The 26183-nt window shown below is 46.9% G+C and overlaps 1 protein-coding gene across 1 annotated transcript in view; it reads right to left on the bottom strand.

Annotated features, from left to right (window-relative positions):
* The window catches only part of LOC147111741 (neuronal PAS domain-containing protein 2-like), a 214086-nt gene that overhangs the window by 89628 nt on the left and 98275 nt on the right, over positions 1-26183 (bottom strand). The window contains exons 5-7 of the mRNA XM_085998936.1: positions 25698-25787; positions 4938-5058; positions 2405-2518 (exon numbers count right to left, since the gene is read on the bottom strand). Of these exons, the coding sequence (XP_085855062.1) occupies positions 2405-2518; positions 4938-5058; positions 25698-25787 (325 nt within the window). The remainder of the gene's footprint in view (positions 1-2404; positions 2519-4937; positions 5059-25697; positions 25788-26183) is intronic.

Raw genomic sequence — 26183 nt, 5'->3', positions numbered from 1 at the left:
TCAGTCTGGCTGGCTGTTGCCGGGAAACAGATTTAAAAAAAAATCAGGTCCTGCTGTTAAATTTATACACTGAATCTTCCCCCACCCCCCTCTACCTGTTATCAGGGCCAAAATTTGCATCAAGTGACAGTAGCTGTCGCTGGCATTAACATGCTGGCTTTTTAATGATGGTACTCCTGTGTGCTACAAGTACAAGCAGTATCCAAGACTAGATCTTGCACTACAGAAAGAAACCTTTAAAAACAAATAGCCCTCGAATCTTCTCTAGTACAATGTCTTGCCTGTTTACTTTTATTTTGCTTGAAATCAAACATGAGTTTTTCCACATATGTTTTTTTAAAAGATACTTTTTGATGATCAACATATTTATGCAAATATAGTTGGTTAAAGATTTTGGGGGGAATTTTAAGCAAAAAAAAGGTGAGTTTGGAGCATGGGGAGAGTTAAATTGTTAAAAATCAGATTCCCAACCTGAACCCGCTCACTTCCGGTTTTAACGGAGGCGGGGCAGGAAGGACAGGGGCGGGCAGCCAACCCACTCCCAGGAGGCGGGAGGTCAATTTAAATATTATAATTAGCTGGAAGCCTCTTTTTTAACCTCCATTTTGTTTTTAACTGAAGGTGGACGGGTTTTACACAATTTGTAAAATCTGGCAGTTACAGAAAGTGGACTGCTTGATCCAGGAGGTAAGTGCCTTTATATCTACCTCCTAGATCCAGGGTCCCTTCCTAACTCACCTCCCGCGATCAGAGACCCCCCCACAAGGCCTCTGATCATCCACCCTAGGCCTTCCCCCACCGATAATGCTGAGGCCGGTCATGATCTTCTCTCCCCCCCACTGATCCTCCGGTGGCCGGCCACGATCTTCCCTTCACCCACCCCCACCCATCATCCGGAGGCCAGCCATAATCCTCCAATGGCCGGCCCACCCGGATCATCCGGTCCCGATCCTCTCTACCCCCTGCCCGATCCTTTTAACGGCCCAGCCCGACCCCTGGTCCTCTGCCCGACCCCCCCCCCGATCCTTTTAAAAGGACCGGCCCCCACGCGAACCCTCCCTCCCTGCTATGTGCGGCTTTGTGCCGCAGGCCTACCTGCCCGCAGCCAGCCAGCCTCGCAATTTGGCTGGCTGTAAGCGGGAAACCGAAGGTCTCGCATGTAAATCCGGCCCTGCCGTTAAAGTCGGCAGGGCCTGCAGGAAACCTGGTCTCCCGGGTTTCCCAACTGCCTCGGAGCTCCCCCGCCCCCCCCCGCCCCACCCCCAACCCACCTTCCCCCTTGTGGTCAGCCGTGGCTCAGTTGGTAGCACTCTCGCCTCTGAGTCAGAAGGTTGTGGGTTCAAGTCTCACTCTATAGACTTGAGCACATAATCTAGCTGACATACCAGTACAGTACTGAGGGAGTGCTGCCCTGCCGGAGGTGCCGGGTTTTGGATGAGGCGCTAAACCTAGTCTGCTCTCTCAGGTGGATGTAAAAGATCCCATGGCACTATTTTGAAGAAGAGCAGGGGAGTTATCCCTGGTGTCCTGGCCAATATTCATCCCCAATCAACATCTAAAACAGATTATCTGGTCATTATCACATTGCTGTTTGTGGGAGCTTGCTGTGTGTAAATTGGCTGCCGCGTTTCCCACATTACAACAGTGACTACACTTCAAAAAAGTACTTCATTGGTTGTAAAGCGCTTTGGGACGTCCGGTGGTCGTGAAAGGCACTATATAAATGCAAGTCTTTCTTTCTTTATAATCCAGCCCTTTATCACCAATGAACTTGACTTACAAAGCCTTTTCATGGTTTCTTTCGGTGCAACTTGTGACATGTAGTTGCGCGCATTTGGATTCAGCTAGATTTTCTGCCCATTAACAGTGTAAAACCTAGCCCTATAAGATCCTCTTGATTCTTAAGTTAATTTTTCTTTGTAATTCCTATCTCCATATGAACTAATGTAATAATACAAACTTATTTAAAATATCTTGAATTTCCAGCATGCAATTATTTTTAAGTAAGGAAAACAATAATTTGCTGCTTGTTAATATGAACTTTAATGAATTCATCCTATTTTTATGATCAATGTTCTCTGCATTTTACTTGGTTCATCAATCTGTCTACATTTAGCTTAAATGTCAATCTTTTACTATGAAACCTGATGTATTTATGACCATGTTAAATTTAATTATGTTCATTCCAATAATTCTTAGAATAGGACATTCGCAAAATAAATTATTTGGCTTAATGATTTACTTACTGCAAATTAATAATTTCTTCTATCAGCCCTACCTTTTAAACAATTTACTTTGTTACTTTTTGTGTTCTTATGCAAAGTACAATTTGTGTGTTTTGTAAACTAATATTTAAGCTTTTATCCTCAAACATAATAGACCGTAACTAAATCCCAACACTTACCACCGTCATAAGTCTGAAAATTTCCTACAAATCTTAGATATTCATAGGTAGGAGGTTCCTTTGGGTCCAATGTCCCTCGCAGCAGATGACAAGAAAACTCAAAGCAGTTCTCAGCTTTAAATAAAAAATTAACATTGTTGCTTAAATGCAAGTTATTTAAATGCAAGCTCTTTTTTTCTATATATACATGTAGGGTCTGAAATTATTGTTGGGGAACCAGGGCACAATATGGGCAGCTCAACCACAAGGGGCTGCAATTTGAGGCAGATCCTGGATTCACCAGACTTCCACCCCATGTATCATGCAGCCTAAATTCCGGTCGGGGGTGTGGGTGGGGCGGGGTTGGGTCTTCTGACCACCTTCCCTAAGTCCATTCACAGCTTTGGGGTCATGTCTCTGGGAGATCCTAGGCCACCTCAGGAATTCTGCCCTTAGAATAAAGGCTCCAGTGTCCCTTCAGAGAAATGGGGCAACATTTTTTAAGTGATCTTTAGCTTCTGTCACCACTCATCAGAGTGGCAGGCTGCCTTTGCGATTTTCTAGCCAGCAGTTGGAATATCTTCTCTAACAACTTAAATAGTCCCTTCCTGATGACTTGAGTCAGGGTCCACGTCCTTGACTACAGGCATCTTGGAGTCCTACTTATGGGTGGTACCGTACAGTTGCTGTACTAGCAAGGTAAGCTGAGGCCAACTGGGGATGTGCCAAACAACGGCAAGCTAATATCTCAGGAGACAGGAAACAAATTTAAGGGACAAAAAGTCAGCAGCTATTCACTGCCCCACTAATAGCCAGTTATAGTGCAACATTGGAAAACCCTGAGATATGGGTGCATGATGTTGGCAAACTTCTGCAGGAAAAGGGGAATATCTGAAAAAAATAGGGTGAGAGTAAAAAGAACTAAATCTGTAATCAAGGATATCTTTTAATCATTGCAGTAAATAACTGGCATAGCAACACGCCTTTAATGCCACACTGAAGTGTTAACCTAGATTATGTGCTCAAGTCTCTGGAGTGGGTCTTGAACGCACAATCTCTGACTCAGTGATGAGGGGGCTACTATTAGGTCAAGGCTGACACTTAGGAGAAAAGCTGTCAACAGACCTCCAAGCTTGAAAATCCAATGGGTGGTTAAGAAAAAAACTTAGCCACTTATCCGGTTTGTCCCTCTTCACCTTGCTGGCTGTCCCCTTCAAACAGCTTCCACCTGAGAGGGCTGTCACTGTAAATAGGCATCCCTGGGTATGCAAGCGCAATAAATTGAGGCTGGAGGGCCGGAAACACCCCATCCTGTCTCATTACCATTGTAGGTGTAGGCGCAAGTTCACCCCTTGGTGGAAGCCCTGAAAATCCCAGGGGGTGGAGAACTGACGTTATGGGCCTCTCCTTCCTTTTTCCTCTCTCCAACACCTGGAACATGAGTGTTCCTGGAGCACTAGGGGAAGCAATATCAGTTATAGCTCTTCAGTTTCTCCTCCTGTGCCCTTAGTCACCTTCAGTGCTCCCAGAGTTCCATAATATAGGATCCCCCCATTCATCATTTACCACATTTGTCAGTTTCCACATATATTCCTGTGACTCTCAATTCTACCTCTTTGGTAGACTATTGCTAATCTAACCTGTAACAAAAAAATCAAGTGCTGGCTGAGAGAAATTTCCTTCAACTCAACAAAACTGAAGCCATTATCTTTGGCTCCTGCCAGCAACAGTATGACCTTGTCTCCAATACCATCAACCGCACCCACCCCCCCACCCCACTCCACTCCCGCACCACGCGGGCACTTTGCTATCAGCTCAACCTGAACTGGTGGTATGCAACTTTGGCACCTTGCTTGACCCTGAGCTGAGATTTTACTCCACACCCAGTTATTGCCAATAAATATTATTTCATCTCTGGAATACTGCCTACTTATATTTCTATTTCTCTTCCACTGCTGCTGAAACCTTAATTGATATCTTCATGCCATAAGGAGGCTCTTCTCACTTCCAGCCTTCACAAACTCCAGCTGATCCAGAACTCTGCTGTCCTCGACTGCAAAATCCTGCACACCCAGCACCCTAATCTTTGGCAAACTGCATTGGATACTTGTGCCACAATAAATGGATTTCAATATCCTCATCGTCAAATCTCTACACAATCTTCCCCATCCTATTTCAGTGACATTTACCAGCCATATTTCCCATCCTGCACTCTTCGCTTCTTTGTTTCTGCATTATTGTTCATTCCATTTCCTCCACTCCACTATCAGAGGACAATCTTATAATCACTCAGTCACCACGTCGCTGCTTTCTGCAATTCCCTCCCAAAATCACTTCACCTTATTACCTCCCTTTGTGCTGTCAAAAGCCACCTAAATATCCATCTTTTCAACAGTGCCATTACTCTCCCCCTCAAATTCCTTATTTTTCCTGCTTCCACCTTCAGCTTGAGAAGGTTTAATTTAGGGAGTGCTATACAAATGTAAGTCATTGTTGAAGGGATTAACTACTAAAATAATGGGTTACATAATCTTTTATGTACAAAGGAACTCACAGTTTAAATAGTCTGGCAAAACAGAGTCTGTCACTAATGTATGAGAGGACAGTAGTTTATATATTTCCCCATGCTCCTGTTCTGGGAGGAAGTTTAATAAATTCTGATCGATAACATCAGACTAGAAGAAAGAGAAGAAAAGACAGTCAGTTTTGGTACAATAATGCCACTAATTGAAAAATAGCCCTGAAAACACTGTTGTGGTAGCTTGAGCTTCTTGTTTATTAAATATGGAACGAGTTAAATATGTACACTCTATCTTTTGGAACTACTAAGTGGAATTTGAAATATTTTATAAATAGCCCGGAATTTGCGGTCAGGATGACGGCGAACTGGCAGCGTTCACCATCATTCCACCTTTGAAACTGACCGCAACTTCGGAATTTGGCGCCTGTGCATGTGGAAATCCTGCAGTTGCGGTCTGCCATTGACAGCTCTGAAACAGGCTGTGCCCCCTCCCCACCACCACAGAGCCAGCAATCTGTGTAATCAGCCAAATCAGGGAAACTAACGAAAACTTTGGCTCTTCCGCAGTAATTACACTGCTAAATTCCCCACTAAAAGTTAGACCCAAAGGGATTAGATGTAAGTGGGGTTTTAACAGTGTTATTACTGCTAAACAAATGTTTAAATGGAAAACTAATTTTAATTTTGTGCCGTGTAAAATGTCCATTTTAATTAAAAAAAATTTTTTTAAAGAAACTTCAATAAATTTCTAGAAATGTTTTTTTTAAAGTTTGTCCCTCTTTATTGCAGGTTTGCCTTTTCCCCATGTGAGAGCCCCAATCTTTGTTTTGCTCTTTCTAATATTTTTTAAAAGTTAGAATTTTAAGAGCTTACTCACTTCCTTGTTCATTGTCTGTGCGAATTCTGCATTTTGATTCACTGCTTAGACAGCCTGTTGATGTCACAGCAGCTCGTACAAGGGGATTCCCACTATACTCCGTTGATTTGAATTATGCATCGGAAAACCTGAACCTCTTGACACAGAGATCACGAGATACTTGTGCAAAGCATACTTCGGGGCCAGTAGCAAAGGCCTTTACTTCGCCGCTGACCACAAATTCTGGGCTATTGGCCCATATTTTCCGATCGCAGGCCTCCCAGGGGCGATCTGGAAAAATCTGCGCCCTTACCTGAGGGCTCCCGGGACGCACACACTTCCAATCCTGGGCCTCTCCAAACTTGAAGTGCACAGGGCCCACGTATCCCAGGGGCGCATGTAGTTCGCAGCGTCCCTGGGATCACGTGGGCCATGGGGAGCTAATCACAGAAGGGAATCTCCCTTCATACATTTGACAGGAAGATCTGTCAAATAAATGAATGGAGATCAATGAAAAAACATAGTAAAACTTTAAATAAATTTTTTTTTTAAATCACATTTTTAAAATGCCTTGAAATTACAATAAATTAAGGCCTAGAAATTCAGTTGTTAGCGCCAGCTGCTAGCGCCTTAAGAGGGCAAGAAGTGGGGCGCGAAGCGGCTAGCGCCCGGGCGTGGCGCGATCTGCGCCTCTCGCGAACTTCAGTCAAGAATTAACGGCGGCGCAAAACCGCAGTGCCCGCTCAGGTGCGCGCGTAGGTCCTGACGTCATTTCATGGTGCGCCCCGAACCGGAACTTCAGTGGCGCCCCCCTTCTGTGCGCCTGGCGCTCCCAGCGACTGGTTGAGTGGAACGGTTCCCAGTTGCTGTGGGGCGCTGGGGGCGCTATTTAAAGGGGACTCTTCCTGCATTCTTTGTGGCAGCCATTTTGTTCCACTCCTTCTGTGTGAGAGAGAGAGATTTGGAGAGAGGCAAAGGGAGGGAGCTTTCTGCTTTGACTCAGCGCTCGCACAGGTACTTCTGGCTTCAGGCCAGAGCTTTGCAGTTGGATTTAACTTTCAGTGCCATAGTCTTGAGTCGCCACATATAATGGGGGCTGCAATGGGTGGAAACGTTGGGTTTCTCCATTGCATTGAAAGGGCTCAGAGACGCTGAGAGAGAGTGCCAATCATGGCCAGATGGAGGAGGGCCAACAGGCGTCGGCACAGGAGGCCTTACCCACCCAGGGTATACCGCCAGCAGTTCTCATACCTCAACATGTCTGAGGAGCAGTGTATTCGGAGGCTGCGATTCAGAAGGGAGGTGGTCACTGAGATCTGCCACCTGTTTCAGAGAGATCTGCAGCCACAGCTGAGGAGCAGGACGTTGCTGTCGGTGGCAGTGAAGGTGACAGTGGCTCTCAACTTCTATGCCACTGGCTCCTTCCAATCCGCTACTGGGGACATTGCCAATGTCTTCCAGTTCGCGGTGCATTGCTGCATCCGCCAGGTGACGAATGCCCTCTTCAGAAGGAGACGTCAGTACATTTCCTTCCCCATGACCCTGGACAAGCAGCAAGAACGCACAATGGGATTTGCAAGAATAGCGGGCTTCCCCATGGTCCAGGGCGCCATTGACTGCACGCATGTGGCTTTGCGGGCGCCTCTAGAGAATGCCGAGGATTACTGCAACTGGAAGGGCTACCATTCGCTGAACGTCCAGTTGGTGTGTGACCACAGGCAGCTCATACTAGCTGTCAATGCCCGCTTTCCAGGCAGCAGCCACGACGCCTTCATCCTGCGCCAGACCTCTGTGGCAGACATTTTCGAAGCCCGGCTCACACCGGAGGCTGGCTTATCGGGGACAAGGGCTATCCTTTGTGCACCTGGCTGATGACCCCGCTCCGTGCGCCCACCACCCCTGCTGAAGAACAATACAATGACAGTCATCAAGCGACCAGGAACATCATTGAGCACACAATCGGCGTGCTGAAGCAACGGTTCCGCTGTCTGGACCATTCCGGGGGAGCCCTACAGTATCCCATTTCGTTGTAGTGTGCTGCATGCTGCACAACCTGGCTATCCTCAGGACCTACCAGAGGAGGAGGAGGAGGAGGAGGAGCACCAAGACGGGAGGGAGGCACAAAGTGCAAGGGCCATCTGTCAGCGGCTTATTGCAAGTCGGCTCTAGGCCCCCTCTCAGGGAATGGCTTGTGCCATTGAAAGAACATGAATGGAGCCGCTCTGCAAACCCTCAGCCAGTTAAGGCAACAAATAGTTCAAAGTGCAAACATGGGCAATCTGAATAAAGACCATTTTTTATTTGACAAACTCTGTACCCTTCCCGCATGACAAACAAATACAGAGAAACCCTCCAAAAAAAAGTCAGACACATAACTGGCTCTCACAACCTGGAGAAAATGAAAAAAAGTTAAACAAAAATGACCATGATCCTCGGCCTTCATATAAAAAAAACATAAAATCCTCGGCCTTCATATAAAAAAAACATAAAATCCTTGGCCTTCATATAAAAAAAAATCACATTCTTGGCCTTCATATAAAAAAAAACATTTTGCCACACCTTCTACTTTTTCGCCTGCGAGGGTGATCCACCTCGCTTGCGTGATTGGCCCCTTCCCGCCCTGCAGCTCCTCCTCAATGGGACCCAGTGGCTGCAGCAAGGCTGGGGGAAGGCTGCTGTGGGTCAGATGGTGAGTCGGCAGATGCCCTTGGGGGACGGCCTGGACCAGCTCTGGGCCTGGAGGGCCCGGCTGCTGACTACTCCAACTCTGCTTGGGCGGCAGCAGTCTGTCCTACGGGTGGTGGCAGCTGCAGTGGAGGAGTGACAGTGTTGGCAGCAGGAATGCTGCCAACCTGTCAGAGCACAGGCACTCCCTGGTCGGTCGATACACTGGCACTCGCACGGGCCAGCACTGAAGCATGCGCAGCAATCTGCTGAAGCACAGCCTGCTGGGCTGCTGCGGCGCGGCGAGGGCCCCGGCGATTCCTGGCCGATCCAGCGAGGGCGGCAGCAGTTAGTGCCCGTGTGGCTCTGATCTGTGTCTGCATCAGACCAGCCAGTGAATGCATGGCACGACTAAGCACTTGGCTGGAAGCCGCAAGTGATGCAGCGAAGTCCTGCTGACTCCTAGCCCTGTGCTGCACTGAATTCCTGCAGACTCCTGGCCTGTGCTGCTCCGAATTCCTGAACACTCCTTGCCAGTGACTCTATGGAGTCAGGCATCCTTGCCACTGCAGCCATGAGCTCAGTGTGCCTGCGCTCAGCCTGGGCGCCCATTTCACCAAGGAGCCGCACCTCCTCTGCGCTCACCGTAGCAGGACTGGAGGCCGCACTCACCCTCCGGGGAGAAGGCCGCCGAGCTTCCCCACCCCTCCCGCGTTGCTGCAGCCCGCTGAGCCCCGGAGCTTCACCCTCATCAGACCCTTCCCCCCCGCTCCCCTCCAGGGAAGACGTGTCCCCATCATGGCCATGGGCTGCCTCGGCTGAGGGTGGCACTGATGGGCCGGCTTCCTCTTCCTCCTCCTCGAATTCCGAATCAGACACAGTGCCAGCTTGAGGGCCCGCCTCCTCACCTGGCGATTCAGCATCTGAAAGCAGGGAGGCACAAGAGTTGCTTTAGAGTGAGGCCAGGGCGGCAGCGAGGGAGGCATGAGTGCTGCTATGCACTGCATTGGTTCGAGAGTGGCAAAGGATGCTGGTGTGAGGCACAAGTGGAAAGAGAGAGGTCAAAATGGTGATGACCTTACCATTGCTGTCCAAAACGGGGTCAGCATCTCCACTGGCGACGGGGCCAATCAGCCGGCCTCCCATAATCCGCTCAACTCGCTGCTCCAGGTCGCTGAGCTCTTTAAGGTCAGGACGGCCTCCCCAGGTCCGTAGCTGCTGCCTGCGATTGTGGGCCAGCTTGCCCTGCAAGAGAAAGGACGGCCTCTGAGTACAGTGTCAAGCCCTCATCTTGCCTGCACTGCCTCCCATGGTGGAATAGTCCTGACAGTGTCAAGCCCTCATCTTGCCTTCACTGCCTCCCATGGTGGAATAGTCCTGACAGTGTCAAGCCCTCATCTTGCCTTCACTGCCTCCCATGGTGGAATAGCCCTGACAGTGTCAAGCCCTCATCTTGCCTGCACTGCCTCCCATGGTGGAATAGCCCTGACAGTGTCAAGCCCTCATCTTGCTTGCACTGCCTCCCATGGTGGAATAGCCCTGACAGTGTCAAGCCCTCATCTTGCCTGCACTGCCTCCCATGGTGGAATAACCCTGACAGTGTCAAGCCCTCATCTTGCCTGCACTGCCTCCCATGGTGGAATAGCCCTGACAGTGTGTAAAGTGGTGAATGTGCATGTGATTTTCATGAGAGTCCCATAGCTGTTGGATGAGGGCTGGGCATTGGGGCTTTCAGGACCCTTTGGCCGTAAAGTGAGGTGCACATGCAGGGATGAGGAGGATACTGGAAAGGGTACTCACCCTGACAACCCGAGTGAGGTCGTTGAACTTCTTTCTGCATTGCGTGGGTGTCCTGGGGACCATGCTGCTGGGGGGTCTCTCTGTTTGCCACCTCCCTCCAGGCTTTTCTGTACTCGCTGGGCAGCGGCCTCCTGCCACTGTCAGGGAAGAGGACAGGTCGCCTGCGCTCCACTGCGCCAACCAGATGCTTCAGGGCACCCTCGCTGAAGCGCTGTGCTCGCTCCCTGGCCTTCTCCATAGTCATGGGCATTGCAATCTTGAAGCAGCTCTGTTTAGGCCTGGGTTCAGGGCTGCAGTGTGCAGGGCATGGAAGCAAAACAAATCGACCCTCCCCCTTTAAGAGATGACCGGCGCCAGCGTGTCTGCCTTCAATCAGCAACTCGCCGCACCTGCGCTGCGCACGCCCTCGGTGGTAGCGCCTCAGCTCGCCAGCTTAGTGCCTTATGATAGTCGTGCACCGCCTGCTTTAGCGCAGCAGCAACCTCTTGGGGCGATGCAACTCAATTTTGGCGAAGGTGGCACTAAGTTGCGCCGGGTGCTAAATTTAGCGAACGCCCGGCTGTAGCGCCCCAAATGTGGCGATACTGAATTTCTAGGCCTAAGTATTTTAAACAAAAATGTAATTTTTTGAAAACAATAATTAAAGTTTTTTACAGGGCTAAATATAAACTTACCTTTTTAAAAATATTTTTAAATGATAAATCAGTGAAAATTTTTTTTTTTTTTTTTTAACTTTTTTTTCAACTCTTATCCTGGTAAAAGCAGGCCTTATGTCTGCTTTTACCAGGCGTAAGAATGGTAAGGGTTTTCTGCGGGCGGAGAGTCTCCAAAAAGTGGAACTATCTGCCCGCAGAGGCCCTTCTCCAGGGCAGCCGGAGGATCTGTCAAGTGCTTTCTTGACAGATCGGAAATGCCGGTTTTCAGCGAATGCGCTGTGCATGCCTGAAACCGGCATTTCCGATGTCCCTACGGGCATGTACACAGCGCGTACCCACCCGTGGGGATCGGAATATCCGGGCCATTGTTTTTAACTTTTACTATAATTTATTAGTCAAAGAATTGACAGCTATACCTTCTAAACCCATATTTTCTTAAACAAGCAATGCTATAAAAGGAAAAAATGAGCACCTTTTAAAAACTCAGTGCTCAAAGGGTTAATACATAGTTTGTCAAAGCTGTATAGTTACTTTGGCAAAGTAAGTGGTGAGATCACATCTATACATTTTACAGTTGTCTTCAGATTAGCACATTAAAATCCTGCTGTGAGAAACTGAAAAATCAATGTAAAGGCACGAGTGTTGGAAGCGGTTGGAATACAAAGGAGAGGGAGCTATGCCTCAGTTGTATAGAGCCCTGGTCAGACCCCATCTGGAGTACTGTGTTCAGTTTAGGGCACCACACCTCAGGAATGATACACTGGTCTTAGAGGGGGTGTAGCGCAGATTCACCAGAATGATACCGGAGTTTAGAGGATTAAATTATGAGGACAAGTTACAATAACTTGGCTCGTCTTGAGGGGTGATCTGAACAAAATGTTTAAAATGTTAAAAGGATTTGATAGGGTAGATACAGAGAAACTACTTCTTTGGTGGGGAATTCAAGAATGAGGGGTACACAATGTTAAAATCAGAGCTAGGCCATTCAGGAGTGAAATTAGGAAGCACTTTTTCACACAAAGGGTAGTAGAAATCTGGAACTCAATCCCCAAAAGGCGGTGAATGCTAGAACAATTGGAGCATTCAAGATTAAGGTCAATAGATTTGTGTTAGGTAAGGGTATCAAGTGATGTGGAGCAAAGGCGTTGATTTGAATTATCAAGTGATGTGGAGCAAAGGCGTTGATTTGAATTATTAATTGATGTGGAGTAAATGGAGTTGAGTTGCAGATCAGCCATAATCTAATTGAATAACGGAGCAGGCTCAAGGAGCTGAGTGGCCTATTCCTGTTCCTTATGTTAATATGATCCTGTGGCAGAGCCACCAAGGGACTCTGATCTAATGTACATAATTATCTTTAACAAATTGTTAGCTACAGACTGAATCTGTATCTTTGTTTTTATTATTGCATGTACATAGCGCGGTCCCTTTAAGAATGAGACCAAATGCGATGACGGCATCGCGTTGGTCACGTGATACTCCAGCGGCGGGAAAACGTGATGACGTCATGACGTCAGGCTAGGGAGCCACCCTAGCCAGTCCTCGTGGAGCCAGCGAAGAGTACAGACCTGTTATTTAGTTCTCCTGCACTTGCATGTTAAACTCTGTTAAATAGTATTAAACATCGTTTGTTTGATAGACTGACTCGACCTTAGTCCTTTAGTTAGGAATCTAGCCATTCCTACAGTGGTGACCCCAAATTTTTGTGAACAATATCCGCGGAAGAAGTGAAGCGAAACGAAACATGGAAGCGAACTCCATGGCTTTGAAGCTCCCACAGTTTTGGGAACAACAGGCAGCCTCCTGGTTTGTCCAAGCAGAAGCCCAATTCGAACTCCAAAACATCGTTGCGGATCAGACCCGTTACCTTCACGTGGTCTCCGCACTCGACAGCTCCACGGCCTCACGGATCATCAGCCTGCTCGAAAACCCCCCGGTCGACAGCAAGTATGATACTCTTAAAGTGCGGTTAATACAGGTCTTCGGGCTCACGAAGGCGGAGCGCGCCCGCCGACTGCTCGCTATGTCCAGGCTTGGCGACTCCAAGCCATCCGAGTTAATGAGCCAGATGCTCACGCTCCTTGGTTCTGAACCACAGTGTTTCCTCTTCCGGGAGTTATTCCTGTGTCAACTACCCGAACAGGTTCAAGCTGCCCTCGCTAGATCGGAAGCCACGGATTGTGCGGCGCTTGCGGCCGAGGCAGATACGATTTTTGCGGTCACGCAGCAACACTGCACTGCCTTGAGGCGCCCCTCCCCCGCGGACACCGCCCCGACGCCTCCATCCCCGGGCTTGTGCTTTTACCATGCCCGTTTTGGCGCGAAAGCCAGATGCTGCCGCCCTCCCTGCAGTTTCGCGCCTAAAAAAAACGCAACGCCAGCAGCAACTCCGGAAAAGGAGGACCGAATCTGAGGGATGTCCCGCGGCTGCGATGGCAATTGGAAATTCCGGGAAGCTCCTCTACATCACAGATTCCCTCTCGGGCTGGCGGTTTTTATGCGACACCGGGGTGCAGTGTAGCCTCCTTCCCGCCTCGGCACTGGATGTTCAGACTGGGAGGCATGGCCCCTCCCTCAAGGCAACTAATGGCAGGGCCATTCGTACTTTTGGCAGACGGCGGGTCCAGGTGTGTTTCGGCGGGCAACGGTTTTGGTGGGAATTCATCACGGCCAAGGTCTCGCAAGCCGTCTTCGGCGCGGATTTCTTATGCACCAACAGCCTCTTGGTGGATGTCAGGAATTGTCGACTAATTAATGTGGCCACTTTCCACTCCATCCCTTGCTTCCGCAGTACCGCAATGTCGCACACTGTCTCCTGCGCGTTGCCCTCTCCGGACGAGTTCACTCGCCTACTCGGTGAATTCCTGGATCTGACCAAGCCCACCTTCTCCTCCTCGGTCACTAAGCATGGTGTCGAACACCACATCACAACGACTGGCTCCCCTGTTTACGCACGGGCTCGGCGCCTGGAACCCAGCAAGCTCGCGGCTGCGAAGGCAGAGTTCGCCACTATGGAGCGGCTGGGGATTATTCGCCGGTCGAATAGTCCCTGGTCCTCGCCTCTCCACATTGTCCTGAAATCCGGCGGCGGATGGCGGCCATGCGGCGACTACCGACGCCTAAACGACGCCACTACTCCTGATCGGTACCCGATCCCGCATATTCAGGATTTCTCCGCCCATTTGGCGGGAAATTCAATCTTCTCCAAGGTCGACCTCGTCCGCGGCTACCATCAGGTTCCTGTACACCAGCAAGATGTCGAGAAAACTGCAGTCATTGCTCCCTTTGGCCTGTTCGAGTTTCTACGGATGCCTTTTGGGCTCAAGAACACTGCACAGGCTTTTTAGCGCCTCATGGGTGTAATGATCAATAACATGTCATTCTATAGTGGACACTAGGTGGAGCCGTAGAGCTGTGTAGAGCTGTATATAGCTGTATGTATATTAAGACTACACTACCCAGCTGTATGTATATTAAGACTACATTACCCATGAGGCACTAGGCTACCCACAAGGCAGCAGTCAAGATGGAAGCCTCTACAGATACTGTACCTAGTCCACATGTGCTCAATAAAAGTGTCTAGCAAAAGCTAGCTGTGTTCACAATAAGAATGTCTATTTATTAATGAACATAAAATGGTACCAGGATGGTGAAGATCTGCTGAAAATTGTGAAAAGCGACATGGAGAATTTGAAGCCACCAGAGCGTTTGAAACTCACAGGAAAAATCGACTACAATTGGCAGACTTTTAAACAACAATTCGAACTCTACATTGCAGCCATCGGATTCGGTACGAAGCCAGACGCAAGGAAGATAGCGTTGCTGCTTACGGTTGCAGGCCCACAGGCGATAGAGGTATTTAATACATTTGTATTTAATCCAGAGGAGAACAGAGAAAAATTAGAATATGTGCTAAAAAAATTTGATGCACATTGCTCTCCCAAAAATGAGACCTATGAAAGATACATGTTCTGTTCAAGGACACAGCAGCAAAATGAGACTTTTGATAGCTTTATAACTGATCTGAAACTGAAAGCACAGACATGTAATTTCTTTGAGCTGAAATCATCCATGATTCGTGACCAGATTGTGTTTGGTATTCATGATAAAAAAGTCAGGGAACGTCTGTTGAGAGAAACTGAACTAAATTTGGAAAATGCAGTGAAAATATGCCAAGCCAGCGAGCTAGCTCGAAAGCACGCAAAGACTTTCAGTGAAATCAATAATGATGCGATTGTAATGAGTAATAATGCTGCTGTCGGTGCTGCGTCCTACAAGGCGAAGAAACGTGGGCAGAACAGAAATGAAAAGCAATTGGAGGATGAAATTTTTAATTGTAAACGCTGTGGTTACAAACACCGGTTAAGACAATGCCCAGCATTTGGAAAAATGTGCACAAAGTGTAATGGAAAGAATCACTTTGCCAAACAATGCTTTTCAAAAGTAAAAACAACGAAAGGGCAACAAGTTAATGTGATTGAGGACACTGATTTAAGTGAGACATTTTTTGTAGGAATGGTGTCATGTGACGATATCAAAAAAGATACAGAAAATGTGCAGCCCTCAGAAATGGACAATGCTGAACATAAAGTCAATGCAGTAAAAGTGGACAAATGGATGATCCCACTGCAGATAAATGGAGCATTAGTTACATTGAGACTGGACACTGGGGCAAAAGCAAACTTAATCAGTATGAGTGACATAAAAAATATGAAAGAAAAGCCCAAAATACAGAAAAAGTCGGTACTACTGAAGAGCTATAATGGACAGAAAATAGATAGCTTAGGTGTATGCAGACTTAAAGTGACAGTCAAAGACAAAGTGCATAATCTCATGTTTTCTGTTGTGGCTGAAAGACTTGATTCGATACTAGGCGACAAAGCTTGTGAAGACTTAGAACTGGTCAAGAGAGTCTACCGTATAAACTGTGCCATAAGCAGACCAGATGACTCAGGTGATGAAGCAGAGAGCCCATCAAGGATGAAAAGGCCAAAGGGTATCCATGTCTTCAAAAAGCCTAGTTTCTCCAAGAAGAAAGAAAAAGACTTTAAGGTCAAAGAGAAGCCAAAGGAAGAAAAGCACAAAGAGGAAAAACACAAGGAGAAAAAGTCCAAAGATATAACCGCAGCAGATGTTGTTAAGCAGTGGAAAGAGAAAAAGAAAAAGAAGAAGCCTGCACCAGAGCAGGAAGCAGTTCCGGTGGATACTCCTTCTTCCCTCAGGCCAATCTTTGGTGTTCCATTAGCCGAGGCTGCTGAGAGGACTATGCTGTATGATGGGATCCAGCTGCCAGCAGTTTTTCGAGAGTGCATTGACTACATTGAGAGTTATGGCATGAAGAGTGAAGGAAACACTGAAACCCTCTCCAAGCAAAGATCGCAAGGAGACCTCGATCTATACAAGAGCAGATTGATGACAATGCCGCAACTGCATCTTGTCATTCACCGCCAGAACAATCTCATGAAGACACATCAGACTTACCCGTGTTGAGAAGATCCACACGTGTGTAAGATTCGCGAAATTTTCATAAGTAATCACGCAAGAAGTCAGGGTTAATAAGACAGCTTTATTGACCAAAAAGAAGCTTGTACAGAGAAAACCTTTGATAAAAGGGCACACAAAATGGCCGCCAGACCTCGTGACCAGCTTCTGGGACCATTTGAATTTCTGTTACTGCAAGCCAGACAGGCTTGTGGATTAAGGACATTAAAGCCCACGAAAACCAGTTTCGGGAAACCGAAACTCATGGAACTGAGTATACATATTGATTAGATTATAAGTACAGGACAGATTTGGGTAGCAGGATGAGGCCCATCAAGAAATGGGCGGACAATTGAATGAACACTTTAACCCATTTACTGTACAAAGCGAAGCCATTTAACAGCCATCAAGGGCCATCTCCAGACCGATCAATATACAAGCCGAGTTACGGTGACAAAGCAAAGACATTATCGGCCCAGGAAGGCCAGTTAAGCTATCACCGACTCCTGTTATGAAGACAAAACACCCCTGCAGAGAGTTCTGCCCGCCAAAATTATTACAAAGACAGGACTATGATTTGGCGGGAGATAAGAATGTTCCAAAAAGGTATAACTGTGGATTGAGAGAGTCCATCAGTACGATTCACTTGACGATTCGCTTCGTAGCTTGACTTGAGCTTGACTTGAGCTTCACTTCGGATTCACTTCTTGGACGCTTCAAAAACGCTTCGGGACAGACTCCATCGGAACCAAGCAGCATTTCGGTTCGGACCGTGTTCGGTGCTCGGGCAGGCAAGGCCCGGCCACGACGAGAAGACGACGAGGGTGGCCCGGGTACTTTTGTCGGGAGATCATCGATGACCCAGGCCGGAGAAGAAGACACTCAGGGCCCGGCACTCCAGTGTCTCAACATCACATCGGTAATGGATTCACCCATGTGCATCCAGTTCTTAAAGTCACGTCAGTAACGGATTCATCCGTGGTGAGCGCTCACCAAGGCTGTATCGGCTGCCTCATCGCAGGGGAACCAAGAGGAAAGCAAGCTGCGCCAGAACTTTCCAAACCCACGTGACGACGGAAAGCTGTGTCGAAAGGCTGCAAACCCCTTTTCGCAATTCTTAAAGTGGTGAGCATGATCCCGAGTTCCTCAAGTCGAAACTTAGTTAGGTCTAGGGGAGGGGGTTAAGGGTAGTTGTAATGTGTTACCCCTTTTACGATGTGCCGTGTGTTCCCCATTTCCATAGAGTTAAGTTTATAGATGTGTGCATGCTTGTAGTTGCTTTAATCTGTGCATATGACATGTATTTTATAATGCTGCAAACTGTTTAATAAAGGCATCCATTTTGTGCTATTCGACCTGGTCTATTGAGTTTTTCTGCACTACAGCTCCCTGCATCTAAGTCCAAGGTCGAGAACCGTAGGGGCGAGTGGGTCGAACCACTCACGGGTAATTATTGCAAGAAGCCTGGCAGGAGACCAGAGCAAGCAAGAGAAACCCCCTACACGTGAAGTAAAAAAGCCTGATAGACTTAATCTTTGAGTACAATGTAAAGCTTTGAAAATGCGTTGACTGTTTTGAAAATGTTTATGTTTATATAGAGCATAAAGGGGATACTAGCATCTATAATCGGGCAGAGGGTGTCCATAACTAACAATAAAAAATTTAATTAATTACATAGAATGGAGCAGGTGATGTGTTACTGTTGCGAGATGTGGGAGCCGGTGAACCCCATTGAGGCTCACGGTGTTTACGTCTGTGACAAGTGTCTGCTGCTACAGGAACTCCAGCTCCGTGTTGATGAGCTGGAGTCTGAGCTTCAGACACTGCGACACATCAGGGAGGGGGAGAACTTCCTGGACTCTGTGTTTCAGGAGATGGTCACACCTATGAAGTTAATTAATTCAGATGTAGCCCATGGTCAGGGACAGGACGGTGTGACTACGAGTGAGGCAGGTTCGGGGATCCAGGAGGTAGTGTTGGAGGAGCCGCAGCCCTTGCTCTTGTCCAACAGGTTCAAGGTTCTTACTCCCTGTGGGGACAGGAGCAGGGACTGCAGGGAGGATGAGCAACCTGGCCACAGCACCGTGGAACAGGGGCCATTCAAGAGGGGGGAGTAAATAGAAATGTTGTAGTGGTAGGGGATAGTATTATTAGGGGGATAGATAGAGTTCTCTGCAGCCGAGAGCGAGAGTCCCGTAGGCTGTGTTGCCTACCCAGTGCCAGGGTTAAGGACATCTCCTCTGGGCTGGCAAGAAACTTGCAGTGGGAGGGGGTGGATCCAGTTGTCGTGGTCCATGTTGGTACAAACGACATAGATAGGACTAGGAAGCCAGTTCTGTTAAAGGAGTATGAGCAGCTAGGGGTCAAATTAAAAGACAGAACCTCAAGGGTAATAATCTCTGGATTATTACCTGAGCCACGAGCGAATTTGGCTAGGACAAATAAAATTAGAGAGTTAAATGCGTGGCTCAAAGACTGGTGTGGGAGAAATGGGTTTTGCTTCCTGGGACACTGGCACCAGTACTGGGGCAGGAGGGAGCTGTTCCGTTGGGACGGGCTTCACTTGGCCAGTGCTGGGGCTAGAGTATTGGCGGATCATATAACTAGGGCTGTAGAGAGGGCTTTAAACTAACTAGTGGGGGGGAGGTTCCTAGAGAGCAAATAATAAAAATGACAACAGAGAAGGTCATAGACTTAGGTAGCAGTGGGGAAATTAAAAACCAGAGCGTGTCAGGAAGGGGCAGAAGGTATGGAGTAAAAGGTAAAGTAATAAAAAGGGCAAAAGCAGGAACTAAGTGTCACAAAACATATTTGAAAGTTCTCTATCTGAATGCACGTAGCATTCGTAACAAAATAGATGAGTTAATGGCACAAATAACTACATATGGGTATGATCTTGTGGCCATTACAGAAACATGGCTGCAGGGTGACAATGCCTGGGAATTAAACATACCAGGTTATTGAACGATCAGGAAGGACAGGCAGGAAGGAAGGGGAGGTGGGGTGGCTATGTTAATAAAGGAAGGAATCACTGTAATACAGAGAAATGATATTGGGTCAAAAGATCAGGATAATGAAACAGTTTGGGTGGAGATAAGGAATAATAAGGGGAAAAAACCACTAGTGGGCGTAGTCTATAGGCCTCCAAACAGTTGCAACTCTGTTGGACGGAGTATCAATCAGGAAATAGTTGAGGCTTGTAATAAGGGAACATCTATAATTATGGGGGATTTTAACTATCATATTAATTGGACAAATCAAATTGGGCAGGGCTGCCTTGAGGATGAGTTCATTGAGTGTATTAGGGGTGGGTTTCTTGAGCAGTATGTAACTGAACCGACCAGGGGGCAAGCAACCTTAGATCTGGTCCTGTGTAATGAGACAGGATTAATTAAAAATGTCCTAGTAAAGGGTCCCCTTGGAATGAGTGACCATAACATGGTTGAATTGCATATTCAATTAGAGGGTGAGAAGGTTGGATCTCAAACAAGCGTGCTAAGCTTGAATAAAGGACTATGAAGGTATGAGAGCGGAATTGAGTAGAGTGGATTGGGAAAATAGATTAAAGGGTAAGACGATACATGATCAGTGGTGTACATTTAAGGAGTTATTTTACAACTTCCAAAAAATATATATTCCACTGAGAAGAAAAGGGTGTAAAAGAAAAGACAGCCATACGTGGCTAAGTAAAGAAATTAAGGATAGTATTCGACTAAAAACAAGGGCATATAAGGTAGCCAAATCTAGTGGGAGGATAGAGGATTGGGAAAACTTTAAAAGACAGCAAAAAATAACAAAAAGATTAATTAAGAAAGGGAAGCTAGATTATGAAAGTAAATTAGCAAAAAATATAAAAACAGATAGCAAGAGTTTTTATAGTTATATAAAAAGAAAAAGGGTGGCTAAAGCAAATGTTGGTCCCTTAGAGGATGAGACCAGGAAATTAATGGTGGGAAATATGGAGATGGCAAAAACACTGAATGAATATTTTGTATCAGTCTTTACAGTAGAGGACACTAAGAATATCCCAACACTGGACAAACAGGGGGCTATAGGGGGGGAGGAGCTAAACACGATCAAAATCACTAAGGAAGTGGTACTCGGTACAATAATGGGACTCAAGGCGGATAAATCACCTGGACCGGATGGCTTACATCCTAGGGTCTTGAGGGAAGTGGCGGTAGGGATTGTGGATGCATTGGTAATAATTTTCCAAAACTCCCTGGACTCGGCAAAGGTCCCGGCAGATTGCAAAACTGCTAATGTAACACCCTTATTTAAAAAGGGCAGTAGACAGAAGGCTGGAAACTATAGACCGGTTAGCCTAACATCTGTGGTAGGTAAAATTTTGGAGTCCATTATTAAGGAGACAGTAACAGGACATTTGGATAATCATAATTTAATAGGACAAAGTCAGCATGGTTTTATGAAGGGGAAGTCATGTTTGACAAATTTGCTGGAGTTCTTTGAGGAAGTAACATGTAGGATGGATAAAGGGGAACCAGTGGACGTAGTGTATTTAGACTTCCAAAAGGCATTTGACAAGGTGCCACACAAAAGATTATTGTTTAAGATAAAAAATCACGGGATTGGGGGTAATATTCTGGCATGGATAGAGGATTGGCTATCTAACAGAAGGCAGAGAGTTGGGATAGATGGTTCATTCTCAGACTGGCAATCAGTAACTAGTGGTGTTCCGCAGGGGTCGGTGCTGGGTCCCCAACTCTTTACAATCTATATTAACGATTTGGAGGAGGGGACCGAGTGTAACATATCAAAGTTTGCAGATGATACTAAGATGGGGGGGAAAGTAGTGAGTGAGGAGGACATAAAAAACCTGCAAGGGGACATAGACAGGCTAAGTAAGTGGGCAGAGATTTGGCAGATGGAATACAATACTGGAAAGTGTGAGGTTATGCACTTTGGCACGAAAAATCGTAGAGCAAGTTATTTTATGGCAAGAAACTGGAAAGTACTGAAGTACAAAAGGATCTGGGGGTCCTGGTGCACGAAACTCAAAAGGTTAGTATACAGGTGCAGCAAGTGATTAAGAAGGCCAATGGAATGTTGGCTTTCATTGCTAGGGGGATAGAATATAAAAATAGGGAGGTATTGCTTCAGTTGTACAAGGTATTGGCGAGGCCGCACCTGGAATACTGCATACAGTTTTGGTGTCCATACTTAAGAAAAGACATACTTGCTTTCGAGTCAGTACAAAGAAGGTTCACTCGGTTAATCCCGGGGATGAGGGGATGGACATATGAGGAGAGGTTGAGTAGATTGGGACTCTACTCATTGGAGTTCAGAAGAATGAGAGGCGATCTTATTGAAACATATAAGATTGTGAAGGGGTTGGATCGGGTGGATGCGGGGAGGATGTTCCCGATGATGGGTGAAACTAGAACTAGGGGGCATAGTCTTAGAATAAGGGGCTGCTCTTTCAAAACTGAGATGAGGAGGAACTACTTCACTCAGAGGGTGGTAGGTCCATGGAATATGCTGCCCCAAAAATCTGTAGAAGCTACATCATTACATAAATTTAAAACAGAAATAGACAGTTTCCTAGAAGTAAAGGGAATTAAGGGTTACGGGAAGTGGGCAGGAATTTGGACATGAGTCTAGGTTCGGATAGGTCATGGCCCTGTGGGTAGCGGAGCGGGCCCAGGGGCCGTGTAGCCTGATCCTGCTCCTATTTCGTGTGTCTAATTCTGTTAGATTCAGGAGATGGTTCTGTGATAGTAGATTGGCAGTTAGGATCAGATCAGCCATGATCTTATTGAATGGCGGAGCCGGCTCGAGGGGCCGATTGGCCTACTCCTGCTCCTATTTCTTATGTTCTTATGTTCTAGCACTAACAAAAGTGTTACTGATATTATCTTTATTGTTTTCTTGAAAGCTGATTGATATTGATTTTGTTAAACCTCAAAGGGGGATGTAATGATCAATAACATGTCATTCTATAGTGGACACTAGGTGGAGCCGTAGAGCTGTGTAGAGCTGTATATAGCTGTATGTATATTAAGACTACACTACCCAGCTGTATGTATATTAAGACTACATTACCCATGAGGCACTAGGCTACCCACAAGGCAGCAGTCAAGATGGAAGCCTTTACAGATACTGTACCTAGTCCACATGTGCTCAATAAAAGTGTCTAGCAAAAGCTAGCTGTGTTCATAATAAGAATGTCTATTTATTAATGAACATAAGAATGGGCTCGGTGCTGCGGGACCTTAAGTTGCTATTTGTCTATCTCGACGATATCTTTATTGCCAGCTCTACCAAAGAGGAACACATCTGCCATTTACGCACCCTTTTTCGCCGCCTCAGCCAACATGGCCTGATTATCAACCCGGCCAAGTGTCAGTTTGGCCTACAGCAAATTGATTTTTGGGCCACCGCATTACTTCTGAAGGCGCAATTCCGCTGCAGTCAAAGGTAGAAGCAATTACGGCATTCCCACGGCCGCAGTCCATCAAGGCTCTTCAGGAATTCCTTGGTATGGTAAATTTCTACCACCGCTTTGTACCTAAGGCAGCACAGCTCATGCAGCCCCTCTACAAGGCCCTCAAAGGCAAGTCTGGAAAGGATGCAATAGCCTGGATGGTCGAAATGGACAACGCCTTCGACAACACAAAAATTGCTCTAGCCAATGCGACTATGTTGGCGCACCCACTGTCAGGTGCCACCATCGCCCTTACCACCGACGCTTCCGACTACGCCATAGGCACCATACAGGAACAGTGGGTCAACGGGACGTGGCAACCACTGGCGTTTTTCAGCCGTCAGCTACAGCGCAACGAACGCAAATACAGGAGTTGCTGGCACTGTTTCTGGCTATCCGCCATTTCCGTTTTCTGTTAGAGGGACGTCTCTTCACCGCGTTTGTGGATCACAAACCACTGACCTTCGCCATGGCCAAGACCGCCGAACCGTGGTCGGCCCGACAACAGCGACACTTAACTTTCATTTCAGAATTTACGACAGACATCCAACACGTAGCCGGCAAGGACAACTTGGTAGCTGATTGCCTCTCTCGCGCGACCGTACAAGCGGTCCAGCTGGACATCGACTACGCCCTCATGGCTACTGAACAAGCATCCGATCCTGAAACACAAGCGTACCGCACCGACACATCTAGCCTCCAACCGGCCGATGTGCAATTCCACGCAGCAGGCACCTCGTTACTCTGTGACGTCTCCATGGGAGATCCCCGTCCGATCGTTCCGGTTGCCTGGCGCCGCAAAGTTTTTGACGCCATACACGGGCTTTCGCATCCCGGCGTGAAGGCCTCTCAAAAATTAATGCTGTCTAAATTCGTCTGGAGAGGAATGCGTAAGGATATCCGCGACTGGGCTAACACCTGCGTTGTCTGTCAAAAGTCTACGGTGCAAAGTCACGTCAAGGCTCCCTTGGCCACTTTTGCAGTACCAGAACGTTGATTCGAACATGTCAACGTGGACCTCGTTGGGCCGCTTCCACCGTCACAGGGGTTCACACACATCCTCACCATGGTTGACCGCACTACTAGATGGCCAGAGGCGGTTCCTTTGGCATCTACTACTTCCGCTGATGTCGCCAGGGCGTTCATCTCCTCGTGGGTCGCACGTTTCGGCGTTCCGGCGGACATTTCTTCGGACTGCGGTCCACAGTTTTTTTCCGAGCTCTGGAACGCTGTGGCCCAGGGTCTTGGCACCAAGTTTCACCGCACCATGGCCTATCACCCACAGGCAAACGGTTTGTGCGAGCGCTTCCACAGATCGTTAAAGGCATCGCTGAGGGCCAGCCTCCAGGGCGCCAGATGGGTGGATAAGCTTCTGTGGGGCATGCTAGGTTTTCGCACGGTGCCCAAAGAGGATCTGCAATCGTCTTCCGCGGAGCTCGTGTACGGCCAGCCACTCCGTGTACCAGGAGATTTCCTACCGCTTCCAACCGAGCCGTGGTCCGCAGCCGACCAGCTCAGGAGCCACCGGGAAACGGCCAAAGCTTTTGCCCCTATCCCAACATCACATCACGGCCTTCCATCTTCACACGTACCAGCAGAGCTAAAGAATGTGGAATTTGTATTCATCTGACATGACGCCCATAAGGATCCGCTCAAGGCCCCTTACACGGGCCCTTTTCGTGTACTGGAGGCAGGCGACAAGAGTTTCTCTGTAGACATCGGTGGTAAACCCGACCACATTTCCATTGATCGTCTCAAACCGGCACACCTGGACCTCGACCGTCCAGTCGAGACCGCACAGCCACCACGACGTGGTCGACCGCCCGCAGCATCCACGCCAGACCGACTGCTTCCACCCGCCAGCCCGCCCGCCGTGCAACAACTTCCACTCCAGGGATACAGGAGTCGCTCTGACAGGCTTGTCAGACCTCCTAGTCGATTGACTTTTGCTGTTAAAGACAATTCTGGGGGGGCGCATGTGGCAGAGCCACCAAGGGACTCTGATCTAATGTACATAATTATCTTTAACAAATTGTTAGCTACAGACTGAATCTGTATCTTTGTTCATATTATTGCATGTACATAGCGCGGTCCCTTTAAGAATGAGACCAAATGCGATGTCATCACATTGGTCACGTGATCCTCCAGCGGCAGGAAAATGTGATGACGTCATGATGTCAGGCTAGGGAGCTGCCCGAGCCAGTCCTCGTGGAGCCAGCGAAGAGTACAGACCTGTTATTTAGTTCTCCTGCACTTGCATGTTAAACTCTGTTAAATAGTATTAAACATCATTTGTTTGATAGACTGACTCGACCTCAGTCCTTTAGTTAGGAATCTAGCCATTCCTACAATCCTATGTATGGAATCTGATAAGTAAAAAAATTCTTACTGCTATGTTCAATTTTAAAAGCAACACACAAACTTCAAATGAATTTACAAAAAAAACTGAGAATAGCAGCATTTCTTTCCCAAATCTTTTTAAAAAGGCGCATTGTGAATTTAGTACAATGGCTATGATTGTGTTTCATTTTGTAATGCTTATTAATAGAAAATGATATTGTTATGTGCTAAATGATAGAAAATGCATGCATATTCTGAAAACTACTAAGGGGTTCTTGATAAACTAAACTACTTTTAAAGTTTGGTCAGTCTAGTCAATTAAAACACACATTGCTGTATACATTTCTACATCTGAAATCTAAATCCCCACAAAAATGAGATATTCTCAGATTTTTTTCTCCCTTAAATTGTTAATCTGGTGTATTTTTAAAATGGAGCTCCAAAACTGTAAAGTTTTTTTTGATTTTTGAATTAGTGGCAGTGACTCTTACAGCAGTAACAAATTTATTTGTGTTCAACAGAAAATGTAATTATAATATTACTTTACTCACAGGTAAATGCCCAAGTAGAGGTGTGATGCTATCAGAAACATAAATGATATTTCCATCTTTTGTTAGAGCTATGATGAAGCCATCTAATGCCTACAGAGATTGGGGAAAAAAACACTAGCAGTCAGTGTTTTCCAACAAAACTGATTGTGTAGAAATACCTTTTGAGAACTACAATGATTTTTCTCTATCGGAATTTAAAAAAAATTAGAGATTGCTTATTGGCAACAACTTTTCAAAAAAAAGCACATTAAACACAATGATTTTCAACTTGTATAAAAATAATTTATATTATGTATTGTTGCACAATTTGACATGTTGTAAACTGATACCTTTATTCCAAATCAAATGCACAATGCATTCTATTCTTGACAGATTCTTTTTAATGGTGGCACAGTGCATTGGAGCACAAACATGCACCACCCCACTGAGTGGTGGGATATTGCAGTTGTAGTGTGAATGCAGCCTAAACAGAAAAAAGCAGATGGG

The sequence above is a fragment of the Somniosus microcephalus genome, chromosome 10 (genome assembly GCF_052327205.1).
Source record: "Somniosus microcephalus isolate GS21.2 chromosome 10, FLI_Smic_1.0, whole genome shotgun sequence".
Taxonomy (NCBI): domain Eukaryota; kingdom Metazoa; phylum Chordata; class Chondrichthyes; order Squaliformes; family Somniosidae; genus Somniosus; species Somniosus microcephalus.
Note: the sequence above shows the minus strand (reverse complement) of the source record. Positions and strands in the feature narration are given on the sequence as shown.